Raw genomic sequence first — 13187 nt, forward strand, 5'->3', positions numbered from 1 at the left:
CTTAAGAATGACGCCAGAAATCCGGCTGGCTCGTTTTAGTCAAAACCAATTCTCGCAACAAAATCCAACTTTACAAATTTAAAGCATTGCTCTGTGGCACATACAATGTCAGTGTCACTCTTTTACTTGCTGCCAACAATTGGGACCCAAGATTTAGCTTCCTCCTCATGTTAATATTCACATGATAAGGTGCTTGTATAACAAACTGGTGTAACAGTGCTACAGTAATAACATCTACAGACATGTGCTTGATATGAAAACTCCTGGTGGCCTCCTCCTGCGCTCACCACTTATCAGCCATTCTCAAAGGAGTCAAAGAGTGTGAATTATTCATGCACTTGCTACAATTGTAGACTGAGCTTTATTCTGTGATCAAGCCAGGACAAGCACCAATCACCTTCTCAGACAGTCACAGACATGCATAACCTTACTACAATGATCAAAGTTTTACTTCATGTTGTGCTTCTCAACCTGAATGATCATTGTGCTTCACTTCTAAACAAAACCCATAGCAAAGATTTAACACTGACTGAGACGGTGTAATGTTTATCAATAGGATATTTGCTGTGAGGACATTAGAATTCATACAGGACAACATTCAAAATATCTAAATGCATAAATATAATATATATATGCATAAATATAATATAAAAATATGATCCTTATTGCTGAAAACCTTATGTGTTTACTTGGCTCAAGGATATTTATAATGCGTCTCTCAAGTCCTTACCATCTCCAAACAGCATGAGGATGGCCAGGTCCACGGCTCGTTTCCAGCCTGAGTTTTTCTGTATGGCGATGCCGTAGCCGGTGGAGGCAAACACCTTGCCGCTCCCGATGGTGACCAGCTTACAGCCCTCGTCTCTGCCCGCCATGTAGTTCAGCACGGCGGCATCGTAGATGAAGGCATCCAGTTTGCTGCAGAGCGCGATGGAATGGAGAAATGCATGAGAGCAAAACTTTATGATTAAACAGTTACTGGGCAAAGTGAGTGGATGTTGCCAAAATCACTCATCTTCACTTTTCTCACTCAATAGTTTAACATGAATTTTAGGATATTTATGACTCGCCACAAATTTTGTCTTTTCTGATTGTGTATTGTGGCCCAACTGTAATTTACGCTCTATTCTAGGGATGTTATTTTCTTATAATTTCTCAAAATGTTTCCTGGAAGGAAACCTTTCATTTTGTTCTAATTACAGATAGCATGTTTGACAAAGCATACTGGTAAATTAATTTGTTTATGTAGTTATGTTGAGTCTAAGATGAGTGATTTCCATTAATTATTGGAAACTGTATTCCCATTCATGATGTATTGTAACCTTGCCTGTGCACATTCTTACTTGTTCTGCCGACCCGCTGTGCACTGACAAGGATAAGCTGGCTTGGAGTTTAATTCAAATAAATTATTTGAGCATGTAAGAACTCAACTCTTTCTCTTCTTTACTATAGTGAATGCCAAATCACCCAGCCTTTCCAGGAAACATACAAAGAAATGTGTAGGTCAATAAAACCGGGGTGCGTGTGCTACGGACACTAGATTATTTTCATTGTGATGATTTGGACATTCACTTTGAATTCATACACTCAAATAAGGTAGGGAGTGATATTGAATGTAATCACTGACTATTGTATTCTCTTTTCTTCTTCTGGGTAAACCTAGTCTGAAACAAAGACCACTTTTGATGCTCTCTTAAAATAAAGTAAAAATGTATGAACTTTTCCTAATACCTTTTATCTATTCAAACATTGTCTCAGTACAAGTTGCAACTCGTTGTTGTTGAAGCTTTCAATCTCATTTTATGGTCTTTCTTATTGAATGTAAAAAAAAGTGTCTCGGTTGTCATGGAGACCGTTCATGTGTTTTTCTGTGACCTGAGTATGGAAATTTTGTCATTTGGCAAAACCTGAACCGTCTCCATGACAACTGAGCGTGAGAGGAAATTGTCGAAAGCTTGGGAAACAACAGGTAAGTTGGACCTTGTATTTTTACCAAAATGCTGTTTCCAAGGTCAAGAATCTGTCTTCTAGCTCACGTATGACAATAAATTATGCTTTCAAACTAAACTGACCATGTGACAAGTTTTGTTGGGTCCAGGTGGCATACAATCTCAGTGGTAAAATGTTCCTGGGGACACACGCTGTTTCCTATTTTATTATATCTACATCAACCTTGAGTGATTTGAAAGTTAAATAGACACGACAGTCTCCAGCTTGGTGACAAACTACGATCAAACGGTGCCTCAGGGCTCCACAGGGCTCTGTGGTCATTCAGCTCATACTCTCACCAAACACCAGATGCTGTGCATTTTTACATCTTTAATCTTTAGTGGTGGATGAAAACACTGGAGGACTTAGACAGGGAAAGAGTGAATAGGAAAGGAAGATGCTTACTAGCATTGAGAGGCAGAGAGAGAGAGTGTATTTTTTTTAGCTAGCTTTCACAGCAACCACAGGCTACGCTGCTATTCTGGGCACCAGTTGTATGCAGATACACAACTCCACCAGCTGCCCACCCACATTGTGCAGAATGCTCCCTGTTCCTCCTTCTCCTTCTTCCTTTATCATATTGTCTCTGTATTGCATCAGAACAGGACCTCACAGCTCCATAACACTGTCTCTTTTCTCCCCCAGTGAGACCCTTTCAACTTGCTCCTTCCTCACATCCCCCATCTGTCTCTCCATGCTCCCATCTAACTCTCTCCTCCTTACCCGCTCTTTAGACTGTACAGCGCTTCATCTACGTTCTTCTGGTGGAAGCTGGTCATGTAATTGTGCATGTCCTTGTAGTTGTTGCGGATGTTGCGCTCTGTACTCCCATTGGGCACCGTGCCAAACCGGAATGGCGGTGAGAATTCATTGGGCTTCTGGAACTGTGGTGGGGGGTTTTTTTTTCAGAAAAGAAACCACACAGAGAAAATGACAGAGGAGCGCTCTTTAGAATGGAAAAGGCACTGATCGGCATTAAATAGACTTTAATGCACTGTTCAGCAAGAGCACAGGACTATTGGAGACTATTGGAGGTTTTTGGAGACTAAAAATCAACTTAGTACTGGTCTGCAAGAAATTATTATTTTCATTACCAATTGATCAGTTTCATTTCTCATCATTTGCTGTATACAATGTTGGAAAGAAGGGACAGATTTCTATCATCATTTCCGAAGCTGAAGGCTTTATCTTTTAAACAATTGACAAATCTAAACAGCAGCTGATTTATCTTCTATTATTTATTATTATTACGACTAATTTCTCCCACTCTTATTAGTCGTTCAATCAAGTTTTTTGTAGGAGACAGTCACATAAAAAAGCATTTCAAAAAGTTTACTCAATCCATGGACAATGTTAGTGATTATTCAATCATTAATCTTTTGAGCAGAAATTATGGAAATTCACTGACAGCAGCTTCTCAAAGGAGGAGGAAGATTTGCTGCTTCAAGTTTTGGGTTATAGACTGTTGGTTCGATACAATAGGCAATTTGAAAACATATATGGTAAAAAAAAAAGTAAACATGCAGTTTGTGCCGCTCCAAATAATAATCGATAATAGATAGAAATACATTCATGACCAAATCAACCGAAACATTGACGATTCAATTCAAGATTTTTTAAAGTTACTTTAAGTATTTCTAATTAGTAATTCTATTAACAATACTCAGCCATCTATGCCTGCAAATATTGCTTGAATCAAATATAAAATGAAGCCTTTAATCAAGAGGTCTCTTATAGACTCAGGCTTCCATAGAGTCACTCTCACAATGGCACCACTTCACCTACTATCACACACACATGCTCCTTCCCCACGCAACCCACCAAACTGCATCAAATTCCCACCTTTTTGTCTGAAAGGCCCGACACCTGGTCGACATACTCCTCCTGGATCATGAAAGCAGCCAGGTTGGCAGTGTAGGAGGCCAGGAAGATGACGGCAAAGAAGGCCCACACGGACACCATGATCTTACTGGTGGTGCCTTTGGGATTCTGCACGGGGACAGAGTTGTTGAAAACCAGACCCCACAGCAGCCAGATAGCCTTACCGATAGTGAAGGAGGGACCGCCGGGCTCTGGAGTGACACAAACATGGAGGGTGGGAGGAGGGGTACAGTGAAACATGAAAGCAGGAAGTTTCATAGATCACAGGTGCTACTTCACGTTATGTGCATTTACTCATGACGGCACTTGATGGATGGCAGCAACAAAGACTTGATTTACTCCCATGCTTTAATCAGTCAGTTAGTCAGTGATCGCAGGTGCTACTGCCGTGACAACCCACCGTTACAGAGTCACTGTGTTCTACCTGCCTCTATGGCAGTATGACAAGGTAGTAGTATGGAAACACTGCCTACTGCAGCTCTGTACTGTGGCATCAGCGACAGCCAGAGAGAATGGGGATGGGAGTATTGATGGCAACATAGCATGCTACAATTATGCTACAGCTGGAGCAGCAGTATAGGAAAACAGCCTTGCCTAACATAGCAATTTAAGCACACACTGACACTCAAACTCACACACACACACACACACACACACACACACACACACACACACACACACACACACACACACAAGTCTTAAAGGGGAGATTTTGAAAAAGAAAGAAAAAAAAGTAGACTGATGCTGTGACAGAAGATATTCAGAAAGCACTTCTGCAGGAAACATAACTCCAAACCAAACACTGTTACTCTTATCCCCTCTAGTCATTGATAAAAAGGCTGCGATGCATTGTTACACACCTCTCTGATTTTATCTTGAGTGGGTGACGTTATGGTGGGCTAATGCAATCCTGAGAGCCAAACAGAGCTGGGTGTAAAAAAACCTTGAAAAAAAATAGATTGAATCTGAACCATTGATTTTGATAGGTAAATTGATTTGAACTGCCTGCTGGAACCAAATATGATTCAATGTGGTGGTGTTGATCCATACCGTCAGGCACCATTAAACCTGACACATATTTTCAATGAATGGTAATAGATCTACATAAGCGTTGCATCGGTTTCACATTACTTACAACATTGTGCAATGTTTGAGAATGACACAATAAAGAGAAGATTTTGCAATGTGAGAACTGCAGAGTCTTTCTTCACGGTGTTGCTGAGAATACTTAAGATCACCTATCTGGTTCTTGACGGTGATCCTTGTCATTAGTGAAAGAACTTAAGTGACTGTAGTAGATGTAGATAAGTACTCCGAGACAGCACGTTCAGTACAGCGCTCCAGTCACACTCATTCAGAAGGGATTGTCAAAATAATAAAGCACATGGAGTGCTCTGCTTGAAAGGTGGCATTCAAGGTAACACCACATGGCAAGTAAATCTTCACCTGATGCGCATTGGATTGCCTGATAATGGAAATCATTCTCACCTTTCTGGAGCATGGATTGACTTTCCTGAGCTGTGTGTGTGTGTGTGTGTGTGTGTGTGTGTGTGTGTGTGTGTGTGCGCGTGTGAGTGTGTGTGTGTGTGTGTGTGTGTGTGTGTGTGTGTGTGTGTGTGTGTGTGTGTGTGTGTGTGTGTGTGTGTGTGTGTGTGTGTGTGTGTGTGTGTGTGTGTGTGTGTGATTCTCTCACCTCGGCCATCTGCCAGACAGCGATTGTAACCCACTGGGCTGAAGTACTCAAACACAAACACAGCCATGGCTGACACCAGCAGCAACATCACAAACATCATCACCCAGACATCAGCACTGAAGGGCTCTGGAATGCAGAGAAAGGGTGGGGGGTCGGGAGGTATAGGGTGCAGCAGAAAGAGGACAGAGGGGAGTGTGTTGGAAGACAGAAAAAATAAGTTAATTTAACCAAATTTAAGAAAATTATTTGAAGAAAATCAACCCCTGGTATCAACATATACTATGCGCTTGTTGTCTCACATTGATGGATTTGATTTGGATTTGTGTGAACACTAGCAAGCACTTCTCTAGAGAAATACTGAGAGGAAGGTACCGCACACTGCGGGCCCGCACCACCAGGATGAGGAACAGTTTTTTTCCAAGAGCTGTAGCCTCCATCACCCCCCTCCCCTCCCCAACCCCCCTAACAAAGTATTAAGAACAACACGCACATCTACATTTTTAATCATTATAATTTTTTTATCTTCATATGAATTGCATATATGGCACAATATGTATAGGGATAATTTTTAAATTTTTAAATCTACATATCACTATTTATATATTTATTTTTAAACCATTTTTGTCATTTGGTCTTTGTTGTTGTGTCATCGTTTTATTTGTCAATTGTCTTGTTTTGTCATTTTTAGATATTGTTGCTGGAGAGTGCCAAACTGAATTTCGTTGTGCTACAATGACAATAAAATCCTTGAATCTTGAATCTTGAATCAGGTGTGAATGGATGGATGTACTCTTTGCAACACAGTGGCACTGCAGTTAAAAAATAAAATAGTAGCTGTTTAGTAGCAGCTCTGGAGTTTCGATTGTATCATACAACCTTTGTCAGCCGATGAAGTCCCCCAGTTTGAATTTTTCTGAGCACTTTAATTCAACAGTATCCGTATTCTGACACAGTTCATAGTGAGCAGTTTTTCAGCCAAAGCTATTCATTGTATTTACAATTACCTCTCCATATTAGTTTTCACTCTCAGTGAAAACTAAATTGCCTTCAAACACAAAGGGGAATTCAAAGTAAAAAGCGGCACTAAATCCAGTGTTCCTCTTTATAAAATATGCCATTGATAACAGCCTTACTGCTCCTTGTCCAGTAGCCATATCACACATTTCCTAATGCTGCTAGTTCACATTAGAAGTGCTGGACTGGTAAAATGCCTTTTGGGTTAAAGCAGGGACAGGAAATGCAGTGCATTGATCAATGAGTTTGAACTGACTGCAATCATTCATCAAAAGTATGTCAACAAAACTTTTGGGGCATTTTTTGGAGCAATTTTAAATATTGCCAAGTTACTTCCTTGATAAAATAATATGAGTTAGTTTGACTGCTCTGCTGAAAACAGATACACAAGTTGCTCTGCTGTTACATTCCCATTCGCTGCTCAACAAGCGTTTGCTGCTTGCCAGACTTCTCGGAGCTGAATGTAGGTGTAGTATAAAATTGCACTTGCTGTTACCGCGGTAACCATGAGTGTCGCAAAATCAATGAGGACTGACATTAAAGGTGCAGTGTGTAATATGACATCATCAAGAAAGTTCTACAAAATTCTAGAATGCAACACTCCCTGGGTAACCCCACCACTTTCGAATAATAACAGAAGCTACAGTGGCCTTCAAGGAGAAGAACAATTCTAATTTCTAAACAATGCACCTGATGACATTCCAACCATGACACTTTCAAGATGGCGGCACTAGGCCTTGGTCCAAGATATGCAGAAATATGGACATATATGAGACCCTTTCTAAGGGGAAAAATTATAATTAAAAACATTTTTTTCAGCTATTATGCACTAAATTAAATGTACTTATGGATATTATAATTACTTTCTACAAAATCTGCTAGGAAATAAAACCCAAAATTCTACACACTGCAGGTTTAAAGGATCACAAAGACTTGAAAATACCTTTATGAAGTCTTCAGAATTATGGAAATTTGAACATTTATTTTCAACTTGAACAATAGAACACTCACTAAAGAAACCTTGTGGTGAAATGGTTTGTCAAATACTATTTCAGGTAGGCTATGTACATTTTAGTTTAAATTGAATGTGCTGCTAGAAAATCTACATATACTTCTGTCTGTGATTGTGAGTTTACTATGCGATATGAGTGTGTGTGTGTGTGTGTGTGTGTGTGTGTGTGTGTGTGTGTGTGTGTGTGTGTGTGTGTGTGTGTGTGTGTGTGTGTGTTTGTGTGTGTGTGTGTATTTGAGATTTCTCGGCTATGTACATATTTTAGGAACCCCAGGTATTTTTTTTGCTCACCGAGAAAAGCGGAGGGGGAGACGGTCCCGTTGCTACGGGAGACCATGACACTGATCCCTGTCTCAATGAAGGGGACAGAGAAGTCAATGACCTCCGACCTCTCCTCGTTGATGGTGAGCGAACCCACTGCCATGTGCGCATTCTTCAACACCACCTGAAGGTCAACCACAGACAGACAGGGATGCACAGGAGAGCAACATGGAAGGTCAGTGGGCTTTCGGTGCTGAATATTCCCAGGTTTGTGATGAGTGCAAGTTCACACACAAGGCACCATCTTTGCAGAGATTTTAACGAGCAATTTGCTAGAACGTAGAAGACGTAGACCTAGATGGGGATCATTACTACACTGGGTCAGTATTTCAGTCCACACCACCCACCCTCCCTCTGAGTGCATTCAGGTATATTTAGCCCCTTCGTTTCTAGAGCTTCGGGCCATTTATAAAAATGGAGCACAAACTACCATTAATGAGGGATATATGAATGCAAGAGTGAGCAGGAATCCTACAAACTGTTTTTCAGAGTTCTTCGAAGGACCCTTTCTAATTTTTTTATCCTCTCTCTCTCATTGTGTTGTCATGTTTCTCCCCATTAAAATGAAATCATTAGCTGCTTGCTTAAGCATTTAAAGACATGGACTAAAGCATTCATGCATGCATGCACTGCACATATGCACAGCCCTGGCTTTAGGCTGATGTCAGGACTTTAGTAACTGTGATATATCAAATTTCCCTGCTCATCTTAACTCACTTACTTTCTTAAGATTATAATGAAGTTACTTGTTCAATGCCATAATCAATTAAGTTGAACATCACATCGATTTGTAAAGGCTGCACCGTGCTGAAAGCCTAATGTATGCAGGACAGAAATGGGTCTTTCCCTCAGGCTGCGTTCTCCATCTCTCTTTCTCTCTTCCAATTCGCTTACTCTTTCTGTAATTTTTTTTCTTCCTCCATCTCTGATTAGGTGACTTTAATTAATATTTATAAAAAATGTATTTCTATGGGCATCAAAACACTCAGCGGTTGTAATAATGTTAGTATTGGTATTAGATTTCAAATGTACTTGCTTGTTTCATTGATTTTCAGATTGTGAAAGAAAAAGTTGTGTGTGCATTCATTGAATTATGTAAAGAAAGGGGAATTACAAACTTGCCTTACAGAAAAAAGTGATGAGAATGAGAAGCAACAGTAAGCAGAGGAAAAGAGAGCGAAAAAACAACCAACAATAAAAAACATAAACAGTTTGCTTAATAAACAAATATAAAGCATTTCACTATAGAGGAAAGGGTCTTTGTGTGTCTGTCCTTCTGAGTTTCTAGACAACCATTCTGATTTACTTCACACTTGGCGGGTGTGTTCCTAGGGACCCAAAGGAGTGCAGTGCAAAGTTGTTTGGAAAACCAGTCAAGCTAGCCAAACTTTGTGCATGACTCCAAAACTAATTGATGTTTGTGTTTTCTCATAGGAAATACACTGGGTCTTTAACCAGAACAAGCACTACATTTGGGTTTAATTATTTCTGTTGTTGTTAATATTCACATAGCCTTGTTTGCAGCTCCTCAATATTACCTTTAACCGGTCAACAAACAAAGGCAATGACATAGTAACATAACACAATCATGTAACCTTTGATTGTTTATCACTTTTGTTCTCACTGTTTTATTTTAAGTACTGTTGCAGTCCAATGGTGCCAGGGATACTGTATGCAACTAGTGACACACAACCCCAACTAATAAAAGATATGTAGAAACAGTGGATATACTGGTGTAGTGTGTACTATAGTGGTGTAATAAACACTGACTAAAATTAGATTTGAAGTAATCTGCCCTTAGTCATTCTGCTGCTTCAGTTGTAAAATCCATAAACTGAAGTGCATTGTGGGTATTTTAAAGCAATTGCTGCTTCTTCATTCTGGTGTTGGAATAGGGTCCTAAAAACAACTTCCTTTACTTTTTTACAAAATATAATTATTTCTAATTTAAATATATGCGGTAACTCCATCATTGATACATAAGTCGACTACAGATCAGTCAAAGTAAATTCCCCAGAACATGTGAAATAAACAGAGTGACTGTGTGTATGAGTAAAATTAAGAGAAATGAAGAGAAATGTCCTCACCTCACCAACCATGCCATTCCATGTGCCATTAATCTTCTTGCCATGTTTGCCATTGGTGACCAGGTAGAGGTCGTATGTAAACTTCACCGCCTTAGCGATCTTCTTCAGGATGTCAATACAGAAACCTTTGCAGCAGCGCTTGATGTAAATCCCTGAATCACCTGTCTGATTGCTGGCAGGTGGTACAAATAGTTGGGCAGAGAGGGAGAAAATGTTTCAGCAATCTGAGATTGATGTTAATTTGGGTTCAGGTACATAATAATAATGATAATGGATTGGATTTATATAGCGCTTTTCAAGGCACTCAAAGACACTTTACAGGGTTCCAGGTTCCATTCATTCACACACACTCATACTGGTGGTGGTAAACTACCATAGTAGCCACAGCTGCCCTGGGGCAGACTGACGGAAGCGTGGCTGCCATTCAGCGCCTACGGCCCCTCCGACCACCACCTCAAACATACAGCAGTCATACACATTCACACGAGGCAAGGTGGGTGAAGTATCTTGCCCAGGGACACAACAACCATGCCACAGGCGGCAGAGCGGGGATCGAACCGCCAACCCTTGGATCATTGGCCAACACGCTTAACCACCTGAGCCATGGTCACCCGCACCAGATTCATAAAGCACGGTACATAAAGCAGCAGATTCAAAAGAAAGAGGACAGCAGCAGGGATTAAATAGATTAATTAAATAATGAAAACCTTCATGATAACTGAGATATAAATGGTCTGTATAACATGAAATAATGTGAACATGATCATGAACATCAGTCAATAACAAAACCACTGAGCCAGAGGATGTAGGACAAACTCAGGAGATTTCCGGTAGGCCAGGGATGGAAAAAGGAGGCCATTGAAGATAATTTGTTATCACACACCAAGGATAAGTGGTTAGAAAGTATGCGAAGGGTGAGACGGAGACAGGAAAATTATGACTGAAACCAAGACAATAATCTAGTTAGCAGTTTTGAAGCAAGTGGAGGTAATCAGAGGACACAGAGATAGCGAGAAGATAAAAGCTATTACATCTTTGAAATTAAGTAAAGGAAAAACTGTCAACACTGTGAGCATTCCTCTGTGCTTGAACATGCATGTTCCATTACAACTAGGGCTGGCCCAAATTATTCGAATATCCGAGTATTTGTTTGCTAAATTAGTATTCGGAGCTCAAATCAGTATTCGGAATATTAGTTTTTTTTTCCTCTCAAAAAATGTATTTATTTTTTGCAAAAGTAGCTCAAACTGCAACATATTTTGTCAGCAAATAATATTTAGATACACAAGTTATACAACAATTGAAAAATACAAATTAGACGTTCATTTAAAATATATTATCGAATTATTTGAACTTTGACCTAGTTGGCCGCTGACCTTTCAAAGCGCAACCGGTGATATCAGCTATACGTAGTTACGTGATGTTACCAGAGCGAGTTACAAGGGAGAGAGAGATGAAGGAAGAATAGATTGTGTTCCTCTTAACTCTATACCACAACATTAGCGCAATTTTGGAAGGAAAAGTATTGCTGCTAACGTTAGCTTAGCTTAGCTGTTTGTGTAGGCTACATTCGCTACATGCGCTGCTATTGCATCATCAACAGTGACTTGCTTGCATCATCATGGGAATACGCGGTCAATAATGGATATGATATGGACACAAAAGACTATCAATATAGGATCTTTGTATGGATTTATAATTCCCGGAAAAGATGCATGTTATGGGATGAATTGAAAAGCTCCTGTAAGGGGTTACAATGGCACAGAGGACAGCTGATTTGGAACGGAACAACAGCTGTTCGCGTCTACGGAAAAAGTAAGGAACTCCGACTTTATTACCGTTCGAAAGCTATTAAAGCATCAACAAACTACGCAGCTTACCGTCTCGGCTCACACACTTGGTTTCAGTGAGTACATTGCGATTATTAATGTTGGTTTTGATTTTTGATGTTGGTGTGTTTTTTTTAGAATGAGTATTCGAAGCCTGTAAATGGTATTCGGGCCAGCCCTAATTACAACATGTATTAATTTCTTTATTTCATTTGTTGACATTCATAGTTTGAATACTATATTCAGCTGAAGAACTGATGCAAAGGCTGGTGACTTGTTTAGTGTGACAAACAACGTTATATGCCAGTAAGGTATAGGGTTTAAAATACTACATTCTGCAGCCTTATTGATGTATTAATTGTCTTACACAAAGTTTAATTAAGAAAAAGCTGATATATTTAGCAGAACAATATTCCCCCTGGTGGGGGCGCCCTTAGCTCAGTTGGTAGGGTGTCCTCCCCATGGGCCTCGACCAGCAGCGGACCGGGGTTCGATTCCAGCCCGTGGTCGTTCTCTGCATGTCACTCCCCTCTCTGCCTCATTTCAACTCTGTCTCTACACTATCATTAAAGCATAAAAAAAAATGCCAAAAAAATATCTTTAAAAAAATATATATATTCCCCCTGGTTTTACAGCGGAATTATAAATCAGATTTTCATGAATGTGGGACAATAATGTATGTCTTAAGGAACAAATATGCCAACAGACTCTAATAATGTATTTTATTTTTTCTCTCACTTGAGTTTGAGCTGTTTGCGGCACGGCACGGTGTTCCTCATGCAGGTCCCACTGAGCGGATCCACGTCCTCCACAATGACAAATGGCGCCTCCTCCAGAGTCACGATGGACAGGTGGTCCTCCCGCTCCTCCACTCCTGTGTACAGCTCAAAGCGAGGCCACACATGGTACCTCATCGTCAAAGAGCCTCTCTCCCACTTGCCAACCTGCATGAGTGAGTGGGAGGAGGGCTGTGTGATATACAGGCCGCTGTAACAGGTACTTCAGGTGAAAAGGGTGACAGACACGCCGCAGAGGGGTGGAAAATACAAAGCGGGAAAAAAAGGCAGAAGGAGAGAGAAAAAGAATAGAAGAAAGAATGAGATACTCACCCTGTCCCATTGTCGATCCTTGTCTAGAAGAATGATGACTAGTTTGGGGAACATCTGGTGACCCTCTTCGCTAAACGACAGGTTTCGGCCTTCAAATGTCACATTCATGAGGTACCTGAGGATGAAAAGCCAAGTTTGAAGAGTTAATGGACATTTATAAAGCGCTGAAGTCCAATGCCTCAGACTCAAAGAGCTGTACAATTTATGCATCTCATAGATAGTAGGAGGTGGAGATCAAACTGTCAACCCTTC

The 13187-nt window shown here is 40.4% G+C and overlaps 1 protein-coding gene across 1 annotated transcript in view; it reads right to left on the bottom strand.

Moving 5' to 3' along the window:
- The window catches only part of grin2bb (glutamate receptor, ionotropic, N-methyl D-aspartate 2B-b), a gene marked incomplete at its 3' end in the record, with an annotated part of 71791 nt that overhangs the window by 8473 nt on the left and 50131 nt on the right, over window positions 1-13187 (bottom strand). The window contains exons 5-12 of the mRNA XM_080029507.1: window positions 12936-13050; window positions 12565-12770; window positions 9998-10169; window positions 7881-8034; window positions 5564-5689; window positions 3832-4061; window positions 2713-2873; window positions 731-918 (exon numbers count right to left, since the gene is read on the bottom strand). Coding sequence (XP_079885633.1) covers window positions 731-918; window positions 2713-2873; window positions 3832-4061; window positions 5564-5689; window positions 7881-8034; window positions 9998-10169; window positions 12565-12770; window positions 12936-13050 — 1352 coding nt within the window. The remainder of the gene's footprint in view (window positions 1-730; window positions 919-2712; window positions 2874-3831; window positions 4062-5563; window positions 5690-7880; window positions 8035-9997; window positions 10170-12564; window positions 12771-12935; window positions 13051-13187) is intronic.

The sequence above is a fragment of the Ammodytes marinus genome (genome assembly GCF_949987685.1).
Source record: "Ammodytes marinus genome assembly, chromosome: 6".
Taxonomy (NCBI): domain Eukaryota; kingdom Metazoa; phylum Chordata; class Actinopteri; order Uranoscopiformes; family Ammodytidae; genus Ammodytes; species Ammodytes marinus.